The following is a 22,926-nucleotide window of genomic DNA, read 5'->3' as shown; positions in this document are numbered from 1 at the left end:
TGCTGATGTGCCTGTGGCTACTGCAGACCTGCCTGGCTGGTTCCCTTTTCCAACCATTCCTTTTGTAGCACGTAAGATGGGGGAAGCTGGTTGCTTCTCCTGCACCTGCCTCTGGCTTGCTGTGCAGCCATGGAGGAGCCACCTCACTGCTCTGTGCCTCAGTTTCTCCATATGCAAAATGGAGGTAATGTCACAACCATTACCTCTTCTAGTGTTGCATTATCATAGAAAGTGTCTTGCCTGGCTCTTGTCCCCACTCTGTTCAAGGGAGGCCCGGAAAAGAGCATCTGTGCCCTAACAGGGGACAGGTAGGAAGGGTCAGTGTGATTTTGAAGAAGGCTGAAATCAAGTCAGAAGAGACCACTGCTTTAGCAGCCTGTCTATCTGCAGGTAAGGATGAAGCTGAAGTCATCTGTCCTGGATTCAGTGCCCGTATGACAGGGCACTGGCTTCAGCAGAGCTCTGTGTAGGATCACGTCCTTACACATATGTTTATCAGCCCATCCAACAGCATGGGCTGAGATAGGGGAATTGCAGAATCTAAAGCTCATGTAAGGCATGGTTCATACAGGACTAAGCATGTCTTCCTTCTGGGGACCAAATAGGTTTTTCAAGTACATAAATTGAACTACACATTAGAATCATAGAATCATTTTGGTTGGAAGAGACCCTCAGGGTCATTGAGTCCAACCATAACCTAACTCTAGCACTAAACTGTGTCCCTAAGAACCTCATCTAAACACCTTTTAAACACATCCAGGGATGGTGACTCCACCACTTTCCTGGGCAGCCTGTTCCAATGCTTGACAACCCTTTCTGTGAAGAATTTTTTCCTAATATCTGATCTAAACCTCCCCTGGCGCAACTTGAAGCCATTTTCTTTTGTCGTATCACTTGCTACTTGTGAGAAGAGACCAACACCCTCCATGCTACAACCTCCTTTCAGGTAGTTGTAGACAGCGATAAGGTCTCCCCTCAGCCTCCTTTTCTCCAGGCTTAACAGCCCCAGTTTCCTCAGCCGTTCCTCATCGGACTTGTGCTCCAGGCCTCTCACCAGCTTTGTCACCCTCCTCTGGACTTGCTCCAGCACCTCAGTGTCTTTCCTGTAGTGAGGGGCCCAAAACTGAGCACAGCATTCAAGGTGGGGCCTCACCAGGGCCGAGTACAGTGGCACAATCACTTCCCTGGTCCTGCTTGGCCATGCTATTCCTGATACAAGCCAGGATGCTGTTGGCCTTTTTGGCCACCTGGACACACTGCTGGGTCATATTTAGCTGGCTGTCAATCAACACCCCCAGATCCTTTTCTGCCAGACAGCTTTCCAGCCGTTCTTCCCTGAGCCTGTAGCACTGCCTGGGGTTGTTGTGACCCAAGTGCAGGACCCAGCACTTGGCATTGTTAAACTTCATAGAATTGGCCTCAGCCCAACGATCCAGCCAGTTCAGATCCCTCTGTATGGCCTTCCTACTCTTCAGCAGATGAACAGTCCCACCCAGTTTCATGTCATCTGCAAACTTACTGAGGGTGCACTCAATCCCCTCATCCAGATCATTGATAGAGAGATTAAATGGAACTAGCCCCAGTACTGAGCCCTGGGGAACACCACTCGTGACTGGCTGACAACTGGATTTGACTCCGTTCACCACAGCTGTTTGAGCCCGGCCCTCCAGCCAGTTCTTTATCCGTTGCAGAGTACACCCATCCAGTCATGAGCTGCCAGGTTCTCCAGGAGAATGCTGTGGCTTATGGTGTCAAAGGCCTTACTGAAATCGAAGTGCACAACATCCACACCCTACCCTCATCTACTAGTGTCTTGGTTTTGTTAAAAAACAAGTTTCTCTTTTAGTGAATTTGCCTGTCAGCTAAATCCTTCATATTAGCTGCATTTTCCTGGAGAACCAGATACATGTTTTGATAAACATAGCAATGGAATGCGAAGTTATTGGTAAGCATGGTTGGACATCTCGCAAGAGGGACAACGAGAAACAAGTGACCAAGAAACTGACCAATGGTGTGTAACATTCCATTCACGTGAATACTTTATATAAAAGTGGGAGATCATGAGGATCTTGTCCGTTTTTCCCTTTTCCCTTCTGCTTATAGCTGACATTAGGAGAGGACCTTGCTAGTCATCCCTGTGAACTGAGGCCTAGTGACAAACTGAATCCAGCTCCGGTTGGCTGCAGAGTCCAATCTAGGACTTTGGGTGCTGGCTCTGCAGTTGCTGAGACTTTCAAGATTGGTTTTGTATATTTTGTATTGTTTTCTCTATTCTTATTAGTAGCATTAGTAAAACATCTTTAATTTTTCCAACTCTCTTCTCTCTGTCCTTCTTTCCCTCCTGATCACTTGCCCTGAGTGGGAAGGGGGAGCAGGAGGGGCAAAAGGGGGAAGTGGGGGGGAGAGGAGGTTAACAATACATCTGCCAGGGTTTTATTGTCACCCTGCAATCTTAACCCTCAACAACTAGCTCGCAGCTTAGCATCTTTCAGTAGTAATGCAGAAAACTATCACTTGGCATTGGACTGGATGGAGTAAAATCACCTGCTGCATTACACTCCTGGGTCTAATGTACTTATTTATGTGTTAAACATGGAAGAACATTTCTTTCCGATTGAAGGAAAGACCTTTTAAATTTTACTTTAAGGGCATTGCCAGTTTGGTGATCTCTATACTGCATTTCTTAAAGAAAGAAATGCCTGAACAACTATCTAAATATTCCTATCCGTGTGTTAAATTTCTGTGTGTGTAATTGAAACAGATAATTTTTGAAATCTACTTCTCATCACTTGCATGAGGTCATGTGCTACTGTGAGGATCTGTACTTTCCCCACTCTCCTGAAATGGATACTGCCTAGCTTGGACGTGTCCACAGGTGTGAACTGTCTCCTGATAACTGGAATAAAGCTAATGGGTTTGCTCAGAGAAGTAACAGGAGAAGAATAGTCTTTTCTTCAGATGGAGACTTGATCGATAGGAGCATTTCTTTGCTGAAGGAATGCATTTGTGCTTGGTTTGAAATAGACATCTGGAAAGGGTAAGCAGAGACTAATGTGACAACTCGAAGCCTTGTGAAAATCCCTGTAGAATTTACTGTGAATTTTCCCCCAACAGAGAAGGGTCCTGCTCTAGCTTGCTGGAGAGGGCACAGTCCCTGAGATCTGCCACACTTCCATCAGGTGTGAGTGCTGGAAGAGTGGTAGGGAATGGTGCCCTGGCTTTTCCAGGCTTGGTGGCTGGCTTTCCCACCATGCTGCTTGGATGTTGCTGGAGCTGGGATTGGTGGCTGTGGGAGAGCTGTCAACGTGATGTTGACTATGTGGCGTGGTGTGCTTCCCTAGCTGTGCCATACACAGAGCTACAGGGGACATGATGAATACAGGACTTAAAAATACAATGTCCTTTCTCTTTCTCCACCAAGTTCTCACCTTTAAAGTTATCCAAGGCCTGGTGTCTCTGCATGAATCACCTCTGTGCAGGCAGCACAAGGCTGTTCTCAGTCTTCCACAAGCAGAATAGCTATGGAAAAATAGGCTGGGATGCCTTCTGGCTTGTCTATCAGTGCCAGGCTTTCCTGTATAGTTGTAAGGCCTTTATTACTAGGGAAGCAGACAAGGCCTTTTATGGCTTTCAGATCCTAGGCTGTACTTGCAGAAGTGGCGGTTTAAAATAAATAAATTAAAAAAAAATAGTAATCTTTTGACTTGAAAAATGAGCCTATTTTATATTGGAGCCATTTGGGGTGGGGTGTGGGGAAGAACCCCAAACCAAAACCCCAGCAGCTACAAAAAAAACCCAACCAAACAAAAAACCCAACCCACACCAAATTACAGAGTCCCTCTAACAATAACCACACTCTGGAGAGCTAAATACATCTCCCCCTAACATTTAGAACATCTAATTAGCAAAGCCAGGCAGTCATGAAGGAGACCACCAGCCATCTCTGAGCTAGACACGTGTCACTTACTAGCAGTGTTTGCAAGGTCACCCCTTTCCTATCTTTTCCACCCCCAAACTAGCATAGCGGGGAGCATCTGCCATCCATTTTCCCCTGCCAGGGAATGACAGGAAAGGTGCACTGGGAAGATGAGAAGCATGACTGATGGCAGCATGGCTGTGCTGAATTATTGCCTCTTGCGTGGGGAGCAGAGATTTGCTTTTGGGATGCTGGACTCTAAATCATCCATCTCTTTCTTTTAAAGGTGAACTGAAGAGCTTTGCACAAGGCAAAGAATTAACCAATTATTTAAGAGCACTGTAAGCACTGAGCACAGATACATTTACTTATTGAAGATGAGGACTGAAAATTACTTCCTCCTTTATTTATTCCCTACCTGATTTTTTGGCAGTTGTTTTTCTCTAGTGAACAATACTGAGTAAATCAGTGTTGGAAAGGGTTACTGTATTTTACTGCTGTGCTTTCCGAAGTACCCTATGTTCCCTCCTGTTCTCTTGAAATGCAGCAGTCCTGGAGTGAAGCTGCTTTTGTGTCTTGAGCTCCTCGGGATGGGACAGGGGGCTGGTCAACACAACCCCAGTGTAGACCCTTAGGCCCACTTTATCTGGAGACATTGAGGAGGTACCGGTTGGTTACATGCAGGCATAAGAAGTCCTGTTTCTGTGTTGTCAGAAAATGCAGGTGTGAGTGCACATATATATCTGGGGCAAGACTTGGGGTACAGAGTAGCTTGTAACTGAGATTTGCCTGTTGGCTTGCTGTGTAGAAATCCAGGCTTGAGTTAAAAGTAATTTTGGAGTAACTGGTGACTAATCTCAGGGAACATCTGTTTCTGGGGCTGTGAAAATCCCAAGCAGTAAAAGGACTCTTAAGTGTTCCAGCCCCAGTGTAGTGTCCTGCCATGGAGCCACTTGGTCTGGGTTGGGAGACAGCAAGGCAGGCACCCTACAGCAGCAGGAAGGGAGCCTGTCATACAGCCTGCCTAAGAGCAGCAACTTGACTCTTCAGTGGCACCTTCTAGCATCCCTTATAGATCTAACACCGTGGTTTGCAGATGAAACTAAGGCAAGGAGGCAATTTTGTGAGGTTAAACCATGAAGCTCTATGAAGGGGAAGAACAGGACTAAAGCCTCCAGGGCTTTTCTCTGCTACACCCCCGCCTCCCCCACTAAGTCTTCCTCCTGAAGGAACACATTTCCTCTTTCATTCTTTCTTGCTCAGGCTTAAAATGTTTCTCTCTTTTCTCCTTAGATGTAAAAGCATATGCCCTGCCATGGCATTACGCTGCACATGGCATCTGTCCAGAGAGAAGGTTGATGGGTGCCAGCCTGGCCATGAGGAGCCAGTCTGGGTGATGAGGGTGATGGAAATCTGCATGGAGAGTGTGTTTCCCAGGGAATTTCAGACTGCCTTTGGATACGTCCCAGAGTGGGAGTATATGGACCTGCAGGGGCTTTATGAAGGGAGGCAAGGAGCTGCAAGCCCTGCATTGTTCCCGTCCCGAGACAGGGGGACCTGATCTTGTGTTCCATCTACCTGAGGGCCTCAGTAAGAGACCCTGGGGGCTGGGAAGGCGGTGCTGGAGTTCGATTTTATTTACTCTCCCTGCCAAGTAGAAGCAGAAGTGAGTCAAAGGCTTCCACAGAGGAATACCCGGATTGTTTTTGTCTGCAGCAGCGCAAGGCACATGGTGACGTGGGGACTGCTTAGCACCTCAGAGCTATCCTGCCTCAGAAGATGGGGCAGTGCTGTGCCATGGGTGAAATGCCTTGGCAGGAGTGGGTGAGTTTTGGGACCAGAGCAATGGGTGTCACCATGGTATGGGCCTGAGATGCAGTGATGGGAGTAGGAGGGTGGAAGTGCTTTTGTGTGGCTGCCTCTTGGCTCTGCTGCTTGAGCATCTCCCTTCCCATCTGGTTGCTCTTCCACTCAGGGGCTTTAAAAACCCAGAGCCCAATACTCCCTTCTGTTTGAATTATCTTTCCTGCCCTTCCACTAGGGTATCACATGAGCGTGGGCTGACATTTCCCCTTCCAGCGGATGAATTGCTTGTTGCTGTTTGGTGTGGCCTCTCCCGGAGATCAGCATCCCCCCAAGAGCCTGCTTGGGCTTTATTGAAGCATTGCCTGCCTTGGAGACTCCCTCGGATCTTTCCATCTCTTTTGTTTTTATTGCTGTAATAAATCTTCCCAGATCTCTCCAGCTGGAAGGGTGGGAGGGATGGAGAGGGGAGGTTTCCTGCCTAGTGCATTGCAGGCTTTTATTGACTGCCAGAAGAAGCAGTAAATCTGAAGCAGAAGGTGGGCTGGCATCAGTGAGCAGAGGGCTGAGTTCCCGGTGGGGATCCAGCCTGGTCCCCAGGATATCACTGCTGTTCCACAGACCTGCCATCAGACAGACCTCAGCTTTGGGATGGAGCTGGGCTTACAGCCTTGGTGCAGCCGAGCGAGATGGGTCATCCGCTTCTCCAGGGCTCGGGTCAGTGTGTCTTTGCAGATCTTAAGCAATCTGGGAGCGATATAAATCTGACAGAAGAAAAACCTACCCTGAAATGTCCTGGCTGGCACTAATGTGATGCTCGGCTGCCTGGCTTCCGGGAGGGTTCCAACTAGCTGCTTTGTTTCAGCCAATATTCATTTATTTACTTATTTATTACATCTACAGCCCAAAAGCCCAAACTGCCTTCCATTTTAGGCTTGCTATTTTTCTTTTCCTGTTACGAACTTCTTCTCTGTGTTTCAAAAGCTGTGTAAGTAATCAGTGGGGCTGGTGCGTGGCAGGTTTTCCTGCAGCCCTGCGGGGCTGGCCCTGGCAGCCCCCAGTGCTGTGGCACATGACAGCATCTAATTTGAGGTGGTAGCAGTGCTGTGATGGTGATGAAATAAATCCCTGTTCTTCCCCTGCTTCCCTTGGGATGTTTAAACTACAGCATGGGGAGCCTGTGGGGCTTGTGCAGTCTCTGTCGTTGGAAGATTTAAAAAATATATTAGGTGTCTGTCTGTCAAGGAGTGGCACAGGTAGAATTCATGTGTCCTGGAGGAGGTGGCCGCCAGTGCTGACAAGGGGCTCTCCCTGATTTTCTCCATGAGATTCCTGCCCTTTGGCACCAGCGCTTCCTGCAGCACGAAGAGGGGACTGTCACAGCTGAAGCAAAGGCAGCAGCATCAGTGGTTCGCAGGCTGTGGTTTCCAGGGCACTCCAGAGCTGGGCTGCAGGGCAGCTGGAGGGCTGGGAGAGAGGGGACACACGCATGCATAGCTCTGTGCCATGCCTTTTCTCCTGCACTGCAGGCCCTGGATATCTTTTGCTATCTTTTGGATATCTTTTCAGAAAGCATTAATACAGTCAAACCTCAGGGTCATCACATGCATGTCAGCTCTGAGCATAGGTGTCAACAATGCTTCCCAGCACCCTTCAGAGAGAGCACATTGTATGGTTTTGTAGTAAAGTGTTTAATACCCACCAAAATATTGTAAATAGTATTTGAAATACTTGTGAATAGCTTCTTCTGAAAAAGCTATTAGGCAGTAAATCTACCACAATTCTCTGTGCAGATCTTCCCAGTTTGTCACATTTAAATGTGAGACTGCATTGTAACACTTGCATTTCTTAACTTTAGCACACACATACACAACTACATCTGTCTCCGGTTTTTGTTGAGGTGCTTTCTTGGGCTGCTCGGTAAGAATACGATGACAGAGGATGTGTGTCACCTGGATGCCTCTAGGCTGGGAAGAATGACAATGTCTTGTCTCTTTTATTTTTACTGTGGCCCATCAGAACTGTGTCAATGTGGTGAAGTCCAGGGATCCCTACAGTTAGCAGCATCCTGCTCTTAGGGTAAGGTTAGATTGCTGTCCTCAGTTGCTGGTAAATCATAAAACCTCTAGCCTGCAGTTCAGGTCAGGCAAATAATAGAGAGGTCTGCCTGTAAGAGATCCTTTCCTTGCATTTCCCAATGAACGTTATTTCCCACCCACTCCACCCCCATAAGTCTAGCAGGTTAGATGAGAATTTCCATCTCTTCGCTTCTGTGAACTCATCCCTGCCCTCTTTTCAAGGGAGCATAAATCCTAGCTCTGTGTGATGACAGAAGCGGCTGTGGCCCCTCTAGCAATGACAGTCACTTCTTCCTATGGTGTCGTTCAAGTGAGCAGAAGAGGCAAAATGTTACTCTAACAAAGGGGCTCTCTAGCACTTAAGCTAGAAAGCCCAGGTCTTATAACTTGTGACATGAAAGGTATTGATGTGGCTTGTATCTCATTCTTTGGGTTTTAATTCCCCTTAATTACCACCTTACAGAACTGTTCAGAACCTGGCTCTGCACCTATAATGAAGCATCCTTGCAGTCTGGCCCCCTGTCCTTATATGAGAGAGACCCACAGAGAGGTCTGTGTCTGCTTCCTCTGCTCCTCTCATTTGTTCTACCCCACAGATAAATGTTGGACTGTGAAGCCTGCATGCAGGCTCCACACCTAGAAGGGACATTCCTGTCTCTTTTGTGAAGTTTGGATGCTTCTTATAGTAATTCAGCTAGAAGCAAGAATATCTTTTCAAATTAGATTTCAGCACACTGACTGTATTCCTGGCTGGGATCTGGCAGTTTGTTGGCAAGAGAAAATGAAAAGAAATAGGGGAGAAATGTAAAAAATGTCAGATTCTTAATGATGTTCTAAAACGGGTGATGCTACTAAAATGGACATGGCTCTCAGCTCTGTGAAACCAATTCTCCCATCCTTACTTCATAGTCTGTCTCACCTGAAGAGTGGGGCCAAAAGTCTTGGCAGGGAAGGTGATTGACAGCTTCTCTACCACAGTGCACACAGTGTAGTGCTCTGTCTTTTTGAGGTCAAGCTTTCTGAGGTAAGCAAAGGACTTTTTCTTCTCCCAGCTAGCCAGCTCTCACATTAGCCTTGTTTCTCATCCTCTGTTGGTTCTGGTATTTATAGAGGAGAATGCCACTACTCTGCTGTTTTAATTTACCATCAACATTCACCATTAATACCTGCTTTAACTTGGAAGAGATTTCTCCCTTCCCTGGTGCCAGGCTACCTCCCAACAACCCTAGTCAATGCAGTGCCTGTCTTACAGGGGAGGGCAGGCAGGCAAGGAGGCAGTTCTTTGTGAGTTACTCATGGAGAAAAAGCTCAGTTTGTGGAGGCAAACAGTCTATGAAGTTCAAGAGATGATCCGTCTGAAGAGAGGAATTTTCCTCTTTTGCTGTCCCAAGATAAGCACAATAACTGTTGCTTGCTCAGGTGAAAAACATGGGCATACCATGGCCATCTGAAAGATGCGCCATGCATCTTCTCCATCTAAGTCAGATCCACTTGCACAGATGTTTTTCCAGCCTGTTCTTGAAGAGCTTTCGTGCAGAGGCATCTGCAATATCCCCTTACAATATCTTGTAAGTCTTCAGTATCCTAACCATTAGAAAGATGTTTATAATTTGTAAACTGAGTTGACCTTGCTCCAACTTCAGCCTCATATTGTTTATACTGACCACTGGGGACATGGAAAATACATTTTTCCCAGATCCTCTCTTTCTTTGGTTCTTTCTAAATAAGCCTTTTGCATCCTTGAATGCAATCTCCCTCCTGTATTCACCTCTTCTGTAGGATAATCCCAGTTCCTTTTAACCTTTCTTCAAATAAACCTGCCCTGCTTACCCTCCAGCTGTTCTCTTCTATGGACTTCTTCCTTTTGGTCCATGTCTCTCTTGAGGCCTCCAGCTGAGGCCTTCCAGATCTAGGTAGTGTGGAGAGATGAGTTTGGCCCCAGGACCGCTTGTCTGTGACTGTCTCTGCCACTTTCTTTAGGTCCTGCCAGTCCATGCTGGTAGAACATTATTTCCAGCCCTTATTTCTGCCTCCTTTCCTAGTCAGTTTAAAGTGGGTCTCATCTGTCCCTGTAATCAGCACTGAGGTCTGCAAAACTTTCCCTGTTTGATGAGGCTGAAGGTACGCCTGCCGTGGCTGCTCTTCCTGCTCTCACCTCTTCTAGTCAGCTTGGTGCCACTGTAAGTCCTCCTTGTCCTCTCTTCTGGCCTCTCCCGATGCTCTCCAGGACACCTGCTTTCCTGCGTCTGCCAGGGTGCACTGGGTGTGGAGCACAAATCCTCAGGCCCACGAACTACTCACTTCACACCCTGCCTATGAGAAGGTGACTGCTGTATCTTACTTTATATTTCACACTCTATTATGAAACTGTTGGAGATCCCTCTGTCCTGGTATACCTGAATTCAGACTTAACTGGCTGCTACAAATACCCCTAAGCCCTTTCCTCTTCCTGTTGCATTCGAGCTGTCTTTGTCACCCTTCTGGCTGTCAGAGGAAGGACTCCCCTAATGCCTGTTGAGCTCTCTAAATTTATTGAAGAACTTTGAAGTGTGTAACATGCTAAAAATATCCCTTTTCATACCCAGATAATATTATGAAATACACTGTTGGTCTGCGGCAGACATCTTAATCCTTTTTTTGGAAGATTATTTGGCTAATTAGAAAACCTCCTGGTGCATCTGAGGGGACATTGTATTCCTGCTGAGCCTTGATTTGAAGATGGAGTAAGGAGAGAGGCATGCTCTTCCCTGGATGGAGGACAAGAGGGAGATTATCAACAGGACATGCCCTCCATCACTGTCACATGTGCTGTCTTGGCACTCGGACCCCTTACAGACCCAGGAGACCTCAGGGCTGGGATTTGCACATTCACACATGTTTCTCCCCAGCCAAAATTGCAGGGGTAAGGGGAGGCACTGTGCTTCCCTGGGTGTTTGCAGGGCTGCTGCTGACTCCTCACACAGGGGTGATGCTGGTACATCACACAGCCATGCTGACAGGGGTTGGTAGGGTGCGTCCCCTCGTAGGGCTTCCTCATGCTGTGGGATCTCCTCCATCCATGTATGATGGGCTGGTGGCTGAGTCAACAGCTCACAGAATCAAAGAAATTTGTCCCCAGTCCAGCAGTGTTCCATAGAGAGAGGTGCCTGTGGGGCCTGGCCAGCATCACCTATCTTCTCTTTCTCTGTCTTGCCTCCCAGTGTAACATGAGCCCAGACGAGTGTGATGCTCCCTTCAGGGAACAGCACAAAGCAACTCCATAAATTCTCCTGGGTCTCACCCCTCCTTGTTTCCTCCTCCCACTTCTCTTCTCTTCTCACTCTCAGTCTCAGCCTTGCTTGTCTGTGTCCCTGAAGGTTTTGGAAGTACTTTGGAGGAGGTGCCTCTGTTGCCTCCTCTGGTTGAGCTGTGCTGCTGACACAGCCTGGACTTAGCTGTGTCTTTTTAGAACTCAGGTGACAATGCCATCCCTTAACCACATCTTCTATCCCCAAAATGCTGCCTGCAGAGTACCTGAGGCACTTAGTATGACTAATTTGATCCAAAAGTCCTCTGACCTGCCAAGAGTTGCTGTTGCGGGGAATAAAGATGTGTGAACAACTTCCTCAGAGATCCTACAAGGAAAGGAGCAAGAGTTTCTTGTTTTCTCCTGCAGTCACCTGAGCAAGGCAGTGGGGCTAGTTATTTCTCAGAGGAGACTTTAGGTGCCAAATATGGCTTCAGTATTGTGCAATGTGAATAATCAGCCAGTTGAAGAGACACTGAGACAGTTGGGAAGAGACTGTGGAGAGCATTGGGGCTTTTGGGAGAGCAGCTGGAGAGAATAGATTTTTCTTTCTCAAACCAAATGGGTTAGGTAGGTCTGTGGATCTGCCTGGGGTCAGGAGGTAGCCTGAGGAAAGAGACTAGTGAAAAAGGATGGGGAGAGGGAATAGGTGGATATGCCCTGCCTGATAGTGCCATCAGCATAGCAAAGCCATGACAGATGGGGCTGCAGCCGGGCGGGTGAGCTCTGCTGCATCTCCTATTTGTGAACAATGTTTCTATGAATTAGACATTTATCTGGATATGAATAGCATGAGCAGTTGTACAAATTAGATGGAAGGGAGTCCTCAAGCTTCAAGATAGGAGCTGAATGCCAGCCAGTGCCAAGAGAAGGTGAAGACTGTTTAGAGACCTCTAACAGGGATGGGCGAGCTGTAGGCACCATGACCAAACCAGCTGGAGTTTGGCACTGCCAGGATGTTGAGGTGGATCAAACAGGTCACCTGCTTGATGTGGCAGATGCCTGCTATTCTGTTGTGGGAGGCAAGGTAAGGACAGGGTCTGTCTAGCACATTTTGGAAAATAAGGACTTCCAGCTGGCTTTTCCTTTCGGAAAAGCAGGCACAGCTGGTGGTGACAACTGCAGATGAAGAGGTAGAGTGATTGCCTGGGATGCCTTCACTCTCTGCTGTTTTGATGATCTCAGGAGGCACTTCTAGGAGACATTACCTCGACAGCAAATATGAGGCAGAGATCTCAAAATTGTTTCCACCCCTCTGAGACATGTGGAAGTGCAAAAACTTCACTGTGACTATGTACAGTACTGCTTCCATGAGTAATCTTCTAAAACGTCACTCTTGTAGATTGGTGTAATGTTTGCTTTATAAAGCATTTCTAGCATTAGTTATTTTTAACTGCGTATCTTTGGTAAGCTCAGCATGCCTATTGCCTCTTTGAAGCTTGCTCTTTTTTTCTGGGCTGTCATAGTCATTTACCGTATGCAAGATGGACCCCAAGCTGGCCATCATCTATCAGTCTGCCTTCCTTGTGAGGCTGTGTAGTAACCAGCAACTTCAAGATGTCTCCCAGTTCTGCTGACAACCCTCTGAACTACCCAGGCCCTGGAAACCATTCTGAAAACATTTATCTTGCCCCAGTATTTGTGATGAGCTCTTATGTGGTGAATAGAATGAAACACAGAATCAGAGAATGTCCTGAGTTGGAAGGGACCCACAAGGATCATTGAGTCCAACTCCTGTCCCTGCACAGGACAATCCCACAGTTCACACCATGTTTCTGAGGATGTTGTCCAGTCTCTTCTTGAACACTGTCAGGCTTAGGGCTGTGACTGCCTCTCTGGGGAGCCTGTTCCAGTGCTCCAAATCATACCTGAAGTTCAAAGGAGACAATGTTGTATGGTGGTTGTGATGGCACCAGTCAGACCAGGAGCTGCAGGCAGGAGAGATGCTGTAATGGATCTGTAGCTATTTGGTCCCCAAACTGCAAGTGATGAGGGATAGGTGATGAGGGATAGTCCCAGCTTTTCTCCCTTCATCAGGTCCCGCATGCACCATGCATTGCTGGGTTTGGGGTGCATCCACTTCCAGCTATTTTGTGCAAAAGAGGGGGATGCTGATGCCACTCACCATTTCAGTGGCTCCTAGCCAGGAGCAAGCACTGTGTGAACCTGAGCCCATTGGGTTCACTTTTCTCCCTGGGAAAGTCAGGCTTGGGACACAAAAATTTGGTGTCACCGTTCAGATGTATATATTGCCCCGAATCTGCTGCTTCAAACCTGAGTGCTGCCCCACCTCCTGGAAGGGTGTTAACTACATAAAACATGAATATCATGCGCAATACTTTGACCACCAGTGCTGTGGAAAATGCGATGACAAAGGAATTTCAGTTCTTGGTAGGAAGCTGTACAGCTAGATGTGGTCTTTTTAGCTCTAATATTCTAGGTAGCTTGAAATGGAACCTTTCATTCCTCTCTGAAATGTCTTCACTGGCCCCTTGATCTCCCCCCACCTCCCACAGACATTGCTTTTTTTGTGTAGAGTGGTTTTTGTACCAAGACATCTCCTGTGCCTGCTTTCCTCAATGGACACTGATGTGACGTGCAGAGCTGAGCTGTCAGGGCTCTGGGCTGTTTTTTTCTCCTCTCTGTGATGAGCTGTGACACTCCAGCATCCCAGCTCCACAGGCCACTTCTCTATGCTTTTGTTCATGTTTCATTGTGAATGTAGCAGGAGTCTGGGAGCAAAACGCAATGGCTAGAGGTGTGCCCAGGTCAGGGGGAATTTTTGAAATATGGCATTTTTCAGCTTTACTGGAAGAATCTGTAAGGTAGCATTGCAGATTATTCCTTCTCCCTGTCTTCACGGTTCTTCTCCTCCTGGATTTTTTTCCTGTTATTCTAGATTGTCTCAGACATTATCTTCTTCCCTCTGCTCCTCTTGGGTCTGGCTCAGGGGAGAGTTTTGTGGGTAGATCATGGGCTCTTTGGGGCAAATTTACATCTCCAGGTGATGCAAATGAGGAATCACATTATTGGAGATGGTAGTGCTGAGCAACATAAGTGAAAGGATCCCTGTGGGCTTATTTCCATGGATTAAAATAAGGCTGGAGTGAGGATGGAACCAAAGAAGCTTGAGTGGAGCTTCTTTGTTGGACCTTGTTTAGCAGCCATTGCAATGAATGAAATTTTGTGTGTGTTGTGTACAAGGTATGCTGGTATGCTGGCCAGTGTGAAGGTGGGACCTGGGCCTCCAGCCAGTCTGTGGAGCTTAGAAGCTGGGAGCAGGGAAAGCCGGGAGCCTGGGAGCAGCAGGGAAACGGCAGGTTGAGGAGAGGAGAAGCCTCTGGGGCTGTAGGGGACATCTCCTTGTAGCCAGCTTGGTAAAGGGAGGGCATCTGTCCCCTTTGTGAGCTGATGCATGCACTCTGGCCTCTGGATGAAAGTGGATCCTGTAGGCTGATCCTATTAAGATTTTCAGCAAAAAACCTCCCTGAGGTTTTTACCCTCCAATGTGCTAAGACTGAGTTCTGTCTCATACCTCCTTTGTAAGAGCCTCCCTGGCTTTAACCCTTTTGTGGCCTCATGCTGTTTAACCCTGATAACTTGATATATTGGGGTTTTTCATGGGGGACACCTGGGATGTTAAGACATCAGGCATCTCACCAGCAGTGCTGCATGCCAGGGGAGAAGGCTTTGCATTTCCAATATAATGTGAGAAGTGTTTGATTAATACCACTGCAATGTGTAGTGGTACCCTGGGCCTTGTACATTCTTCTCTGGACACCTGAGCTCATACATTAGCTTAGGAGAAAGGGTGTGAATGGGAAGACATCTCTCTGGACAGCTGCTTCTCTCAGGCATGCCAGGCGCTGCAGGGGCCTCGTGTCCTGCTTCCACCGCTGTTCAGGATGGCGGTGGTTGCAGTGTGGCACGGTGACTGTTGGCAGCTGCACGTCTCCTCCTCAGCTGCCTCCTGTGCAGTGGCCACCAGATGCTGGCGCCTGGACCAGCGGGAGGGGACATTCTGCCACCACTTGTGGCTGTGCAGGACCCCATGTCCCTCTGCTGCATCCCCAATGGAAGTCTGTCTCCTTCCCTTCCCAGGCTGATGTCCCTGCAAGTCTTACCTACATGGAGCCAGGCGCTTGGAGAACACGGCCACCGTCCCAGGGGAGAGAGTCATTGTGGAGCAGTACATGAGCACAGCTTGACCAGCTGGCCCCCAGCACCTCCAGTCAAAGGCCATTGCTTTGTTTCTGACTGCAGCCTAATTACTGCAGAGCAGTTGCTGTGTGCCAGATGCCCAGACAGTCTGCTGGGGCTGGGGCTGTCCCCATGCTGGGCTGCCTGGAGATGTGGGGGTCCAGCTGTCCCTGGCAGAGGGCCTTCAGTTGGCACCAGCCAGGGATCCTTCCTGGGAAGATGCCAAGCATCCCCTTCCTCTGTAGGGTGCTGACAGGATTGGGCAGGGGGAGATGTGCGGTTGTCTTTGGGGCATCCACTAAGGGGACCCAGCCTGCAGGGGAGGTTTGCTTGTAGGGATGCTGCTGAGCAGTTATACTAAAGGGGTGTTTGAATAGCTTCAACCAAGCATCCATTTTGCCTAGAACTATTAATCCTTTTTCTAGGCCAACCCCAGAGTCTTTTCTGTGGTGGCTGTGTGCACTGGCTCTACTATCCCCCCTTGCTGCAGAAAGGAATGTCTCTAGTGGGGAAACATTGCAATCTCACAGGGGAGACACCTGGTTATAAAAGAAGCCAGGTCTGGCAGGGAAACATCTAGCTTGTTGATCCCCAGCGATCCCAGCATTGCATTGAGGCTGGAGAAACACTGAGCTGCAGGCAGCATCACATTTTGCTCTTCCCATGAGTCACAGCTTCTACATTTCAATTTCCTTTGGCTGCAGGGAAGGTCAGGAGGTGTCAGTGGTGCCCTGGGGATTGGGAGATGTGGGAAGAAGCCCAGGCTCCCAGTGAGCAGCCCTGTGCAGGAAGTGGGGCAGTGGAGAGACTTTGCTCTTGTCACATCAGTGTGGCCAGAGCAGGAGGGAGAGGAGCGGGGAGCCAGGAGTACAGTCAGACTGGGGAGCAGGACTCACATCAGGACACCCCCAGACAAGGCAGGAAGGCAGGCTGCTGGAAAGGGCAAGCAGGGAAAAGGATCTTTCCTTACTCAAAAATCTGTAATTTTTAACTATAATCCAACGATGTTGTCCACTCAGAAGTCCCAGGCAAGGACTTTGTAGAAGAAACCATGCATCTCGATCATGTTCTAGATGCTGTAATATTGAACAAGGTCAAATGCTTGTCTAGCAGATGTCCTGACAGAGAAGCTGACTGGAAATCCTCAGGGAGATTACCCTGATCTCCTCACAAACAGAACAGCATGGGATAGAATAACTTATTTTATAAATTAATGCTAATTTAACATTAATTTTGGCTTTGTTGCTGGTAGGAGGTACTACTGTGACACTCCTAACAAGCTGAAATCTTAGACGCCTTAGTGTTACAAAATGGAGATGGGAAGGAGAGAACAGATGCTTTTGCTATGTTCTTCTGCAAACTGGTGGAAAAGCTGCAGTTCATTTGACTGTTGGCCCATTTTGGTGATTCTTTGAATAGTATGGAAAAGCTTTTGGGAAAAAAAACCCAAAACACCACTGTCTTGTAGTGGTGGCTTTTTTTCTTTTCCAGGTTAGGGAAAAAAGCTGTAGTCATTCCAGAGGGAACAGTTTAATTTGTTGGTACGGCATTCCAGAGGGTTTTCTTCAGGTCCAGGTTTCCAGAGTAGGTAAAACCACTTGTTGGCAAACAGGCTCTCCATAAAGAGCGCTTTCCATAGCAGCAGAGGTAACAGTAGACAGACACGGATACTAGGGTGCCTAAAGATCTTCCAAGATCTGAACACTGAGCCTCATACTGCTGTAATTACATTGAAAATGTTGCTGAATTTGGAAAAGTAATCTATAAATTAGATTTGTTGCTTCAAACCCACTGCCAACTGTGAAACTTATGCTGTCTCTGCAGAAGTCAGGGCTAACTTTGGCATTAGCTTCATTGCACCTTGGCCTGAGCTTGGACCCAGATAACTTTGAGACTTTTTGGTGGATATTTGTTGATAAAGCAGGATTGCAGTGCTGTGGTCAGATGCTGGGAAAGGCCAGGCCTCTCCTTTGCACTGATGTGCACTGGTAGGGCTCATCACTAGTTTTGCTGGGCTACTGCTGTGCTGGGTTGGGCAAACTCAGCACAGGTTCTTCCAGCAGCAAAGCAGGGATATTCTAAGGTTGGGGCATGCTGTTAAAATAAATCTTAGCCATTTGTGGATCCACTATGCAAACTGCATGAGATGTAGAAATATTTCCCCCTCTCCGCCCCCCCCGCCCTGTGCTTCTACACCCTGGCTGTGCTAGAAATCCACTCAGGTGTGTGATTATGTGGAAGTATTATGCAACAAGGACTTTAGAAAAGCTCAGCTCTCTCTGTTTTGCAGCAGTTGAGAGGTTTTTCCAAAGCATTTAGCAGCAGAACTGATACAGCCATAGCAGCATCCATGGCTGGGTAATCCTGCATCCTGTCTGGATGCAGCAACGTCTGTTTGCCACTGTGAATATGTTGCCCTGTCCTTTTTGTCCCAATTCCAGAAATTTTGCAGATTTGCTGATAGAGCTGGTTGAAATACAACCAAACTTGTATTTGTTGGGATATTTCCTTAGCAGCACTGAAATATCAGCATATTATCTTTGTGCCCTGGCTATGTGGAGAAAAGAGAGCCAAGATACAGCTCCTGTCTCCTCTGAGCTTTGTGTAAGTGTGTATATGCATGTATTCAGGGATCTTTTTTTTCCTTATGCTGTTTATCTCACAGGTTTACTTCAACTGGTAAGATTTTACAGACCTGCGGTTTAAAGCACGCATCGTGGACAAAAAGGTGGTGATACAGCCTTTGGGAATCAGACCCTACCCTTACTCTTGGGAAGGGTGAGAGCAAAACTGAGCATAAACAGTATGCACAGAGCACTGAGACAGAGCTGTCTTTCAAAATAAGATGCTTCAGATTGTTCTAGTGAAAGTAATGAAAAACAGAAGGTGACTGCAGGGGTTTCTTTTCTGTGCTCAACCAAACCAAGCCTTTGGCTTTTAAGCTTGGGGCTCTTAGAGACACTTGAACAATAACCTCTCCTTCCTCAACCCACCTATCCTGTTTTTGGGATGGCTGCTGATGATCCTGCTTCACTTTGGCAGGGATGAATCATATCTGTGCATACATCAACCTGCAGAAAACAGCAAACAAGGAAAGGAAGGATAAGTCTCTCTGCTGTAGGAGCACTTCTCCACTTGGTTGGTTCTGGGCCCTTTCTGCTGGCATCTGATTTGGATCCACCTTTCCCTTCAATAAAATGAAAAATAGACAACAAAAAGACCTACTGCAGGTCTCCTTCCTTTGGGCACAGCGTCTGGAGTAGAAGTAGCAAGGTACAATGGCTTTTCAAAGGAAATCATGTGTCTGCTATTATTCATGAGCTACAAGGGTTAAGGAGATTAGCTGTTTCAGTGTATTAGTAAGGGCTGTGAGATCTGTTCGTCTCTGCGTGGTTAGCTGTCTTGCGAATGGATGTGTTGAGCATCTAAAAATAATTCAATTATTTGTGCAAAATATCTGTCAGGCTTGTTTCCCTCAGGCAGGCGTTTGCTTCCAGAGCGCTGCTCTCACACTGTGAGGTCCCACCCAAAGAGAGATGGGAACAGATCTCTGCCATGGCTGTAGAATGGCAAGCTACCCCTTCCCCTCTCCTCCTCCTCCCACTGAACCAACAGGAGTCTCCCCCAGTGCTGTTCCAAGAGTGGTGACTTTCCCCCTTTCCCCTCTACCCATCCACACCTGGGACACCTTGCCATCTGTCCCCCTGATGCTGATGGCTGCAGGTGGCCACAGCGGGCAGTTCCCTGGGGTCTGCTGCCGCCCCAGCACCAAAGCGGCCATGGGGAGCATGCATGGGGGCTCCCCCGAGGGACAGAGCAAACAAGCTGGTGAGGACAGGGTCTCCCTGCTTCTGTCCTGGCTGCTGGGGACATTCCTCAGCAGGAACCACTCTGTGCTCAGACACCAGGTATTAGTCTTCTCCAGCATTAGCACAATAAAAATCAGTTGCCCTGGGCAGTGTAAAATGAACTTTGGCAAAGTACTGAAGCCTTGGCTGTAGATTCTCCACCTGTTTCAATATATGAAAAATAATAAAATTTTTATAGATCCCTGAGGCATCTCTTAAGCATGGGAGAACATTTCAGCTTTTTGTGCTGGTGTTGCCCCCGCCTGCATGTGGTTGCTTGGGCTAGAGGTCCCCATGGTGTCCAGTCAGGGTTAAAGCCACAGGACAGCATGAGACTGGGAGCAGCAGCTGGGGAAAGGGGCTGGAAGGCAGCAAGATCTTAGGTTCTTTCCCATTTTTTTTCCCACTGAGCTCCTGAGTGCACTGGCAGGTCACTTACTTCATTGTGTCTCATTTTTTGCTGTTTGTAAATGGGAACACGTTTCACTTCACAGGGCTGCTGCGAAGCTTAATTAAGATTTGCAAAGTGCTTTGGTGCTGTATAAATGCCAGTCACTTTAATTAATAAAATGAAATGGCTGTGCACTCTTGGCTTCTTTGTTTACCTGGATGTGAACAAGAAGCAGCTAGCGTGATGATGTGCAATACAGTTGATATCCTACACAGTTGTTTTATAAATGTCTTAATTTTCTGAAGGCACCTTGGGATGCCTTACTGAGCCATTAGACTCGCCCACTCTCAGACTGGACATCACCTTTGGAACCCAGGGATGAGTAATATCAAGCCTGAGTTGCAAGGACTGCCTTACAGCTGTGGGTGGTTATCTGGCAGGGCATGTGGGAGGACACAGCAGAAAGCATGTGTGTCCATACTTGTTTCAGTGTCCTGCTTTCTGATGCTCAGAAGGCAGAACAAGCTGCCTGCATGTGCCTGGACATGGAGGGCTTGATGGTATGTAATGTCAGTAGTAAACATCAGCTGCTCAGGTTAAGCACTGCCTGGTGGTGGAAAAGCTGTGATGTGTGGGTGGAGAGGTCTGTGGTGATGAGATGTGGAGCAGCTCAGGGTCCAGGATGTGTTCATGGGGTGTGTGCAGCCAGGCACAGCTGCAATGCACACATACCTGCAGTGCAGCTCAGGCAGGGACCTGGGGCAAGAACCACAGCTGAAAAGCAGCTCCCCGATGAAGGGGAGGATGAAGGTCCCTGCTGAGGCTCTGTAGGAGAACTGGTTTTGGGAGGCTTTGCTGAGGTTGCTTCTAGCTTGCTCAGTCACAGCAGGTCTCATTGGCTGGTGGAGCAGCTCGCCCTGGGACCTGCGTGGTCAGCGATGCAAAAAGGACCAAAGCAGCCCACAGAAATGGCTTTTCTTTCCCTTTCCTTAGTTTTCCCTGACAGTGTTCAAGGGAGGATTTTGCCAACTGTGTCATCTGCATTTTTATAGAAAAGCCTTCTTTCACATTCATGAGAGCCAAAATAGTCCAGGAGGGAGTAGCTAGCAAGAAGCTTGTTAGATAATTCTTTTCTTAGTCTTCCAGATGCCAAATACTCCAGAGGGTGCTCTCAGGTCTGTCCCTCAGTGCTGGCCCAGGTCTCCAGCAGTTGCCGTGTCCAGTGCCATGCAAGCCAAGGTTGCTCCACTCTGCAGTGACCCAATATTGTCACATGCTGGTCCAATATGAGCAACCCAGAGATCAACAGCCCTACATTCCTGGCCACTTTAGATCTAGATCTGAGAATCCTTGCTCTGCAATAAGGAATCAAAACATGAGATCTGCAGTCTCTCTGAGTTTCCAGTAGGTTTGGCTCTGAATCTGGAAAATGCACCATGGTTATCTCTGTGAGTGCTCTGCTCTGTGTGACTGAGGAGAGTTTGTTCAAAGAGAAGTCCTAAATAAATGATGGTAGCATGGAGGAAGAATGTGCATGAGTGCTGTGTGTTCCTGGGCAGGTATCCCAGATGAAAGTTCATGGAAAGAGCCATCTGAGAGCCCTTTCTTAGTGTTATTAATAACCCAGATTTGCCCAAACTCTTGTCTGATGTAGATACTAGGGACAAGCCTTCCTCTTCTCTTTCTTTTTTGTTTGTGGTAATTGAATGCTATTCCCTTTGTGATGTGTCGTTCCTTTTCTGTGGCTCAGACATGTCCCTCTTCTTTGCACCAAGAAGGGATGAGCAGCAGTGGAGCCCCATCTGTATGGTGGTACCAAGCTGTTGTCTTTCAGCCTTTTCACCTGAGTGTAACTGCAGCAGGGGTGGGTCTATACCATAACAATCTCAGAGACTCCTTCAGTTTTCTCTCCTACTGTTGGTTTCAATCCACAGACCTTAGGCCAAATGGATGGTTTTCTGAATATGCAAGCTTCCCATGACTCTTTCCAGGGGCAAGCCTGTGGAGGCCACCTGGTTTGATGGATCCAGGGTCCTTCTGCTGCCTCCTGCCTTCCTTTCCTCTTCAGCCTGGCCTCCTCTGCAGGAACACAGAGGAAAGTAGATATTCTGCCTAATGTTCACAGCCTCCCCAGGTTGGCCCTCATCCTTCCCCGATCAACGGGCAATGGTGCTGCCGAAGGCGCTGCAGGCTGGCACACTAGTACATCCTCTCCTGGCAAAGATGGTGTGGGTAGGCAGGAGATCCCGTGTCTGCTCATGAGGGTGATGTTTAAGCATGTAGGTATCAGTGTTGGTACACTCTATTAGCATGCATTGCTGTGCGTATCTCCACACCTATCATTTGTGCTATAGAGCAGCACTACCTCTTATCTGGAAGTCTGCACCAGCGGGATGAGTAGGCGTATGTGTGGATGACTGCTTTGTATGAGCTGACAAAGGTTCGTACATGCAGCCCACTGGCATGCTTGTATTCAAACTATAGGTGCATGTCTCTCTCTTTTCCACCCCAGCCCTCTGGGTCTGGAGTTTTCTGGGGGATGTATGAGGAGTCACCTCTGTGCTGGACTAAATCTAACCTTTGGCATCTGATTATCGCACCACGGTTCAGGCTTCTAAGCAGAAATCTGTATCATCTTTCTGCCCTTGCAGAATATGAATAACTCAAAGCACAGACAGCAGCAGAGGATCAGGGTACTCGCGGATTCTCATATTGCTTCTTACTCATCTCTCTGTGACCCTGATGTTCTATCACAGCTTAATATGTTGTCCAGAATGTAATGTGTTAGCATAGTAGCAAATACCGGAGAGAGTCACAAGATCAAATTAAACTCCATGCCACTGACAGATTTTATTTCAGGAGTGAATTTACAGCAGAAGATGGATATGTAGGGTCTAATTCTGAGTCCAAGATGAATTTCAAAAGTATAAGATGGATCTTTAAAGACTGATGGGAATCTACTAATATTTTTTATGCTTTACATAGCCATTTCTGCTGATAGCAATCATATTATGCTGTTGTTTGAAAGGCTGAACGACAGTCAGATCCAGCACAGATAAACCTCAAACAGGTTATTGCTTTTTTCAAATCTCAGTGTTAATACTAGATTAGCCCTGTAGCTTGTTTGTACACTAAGGAACTAAATTTTAATGAATTATGTTGTTTCTTTAAGCATATATGTAACCCAAGGATCTACTTAGTGTCTCTACTGTGGTTTGCACCATTTTAAGGCTTTCAGATTTTAACACCATTTTAGTTAAACCACTACGAATTTATTGTGTGGACGAAGTCAGTAAGAACAAATACGAACTACTCAGAAGTAATACGTGTAGTTCTCTGGTGAATATTTTCTTGAGTCAATGTTATGAGATTCAGTACCTCATGCGCAAGTTACAAAGGAATGT

General features: G+C 47.5%; 2 protein-coding genes across 9 annotated transcripts in view; one reads left to right on the top strand and one right to left on the bottom strand.

The window, feature by feature from the left end:
• The window catches only part of SLC8A3 (solute carrier family 8 member A3), a 126,046-nt gene that overhangs the window by 43,357 nt on the left and 59,763 nt on the right, over positions 1-22,926 (top strand). The gene's annotated exons all lie outside the window — the stretch shown is intronic.
• Positions 710-1,502, bottom strand: LOC135579705 (uncharacterized). Its single transcript, XM_065066529.1, is given in 2 exon segments — positions 710-1,112; positions 1,114-1,502. Coding segments are annotated over 2 exon segments (792 nt in total).

This window comes from Columba livia, chromosome 5 (genome assembly GCF_036013475.1).
Source record: "Columba livia isolate bColLiv1 breed racing homer chromosome 5, bColLiv1.pat.W.v2, whole genome shotgun sequence".
NCBI lineage: Eukaryota > Metazoa > Chordata > Aves > Columbiformes > Columbidae > Columba > Columba livia.
Note: the sequence above shows the minus strand (reverse complement) of the source record. Positions and strands in the feature narration are given on the sequence as shown.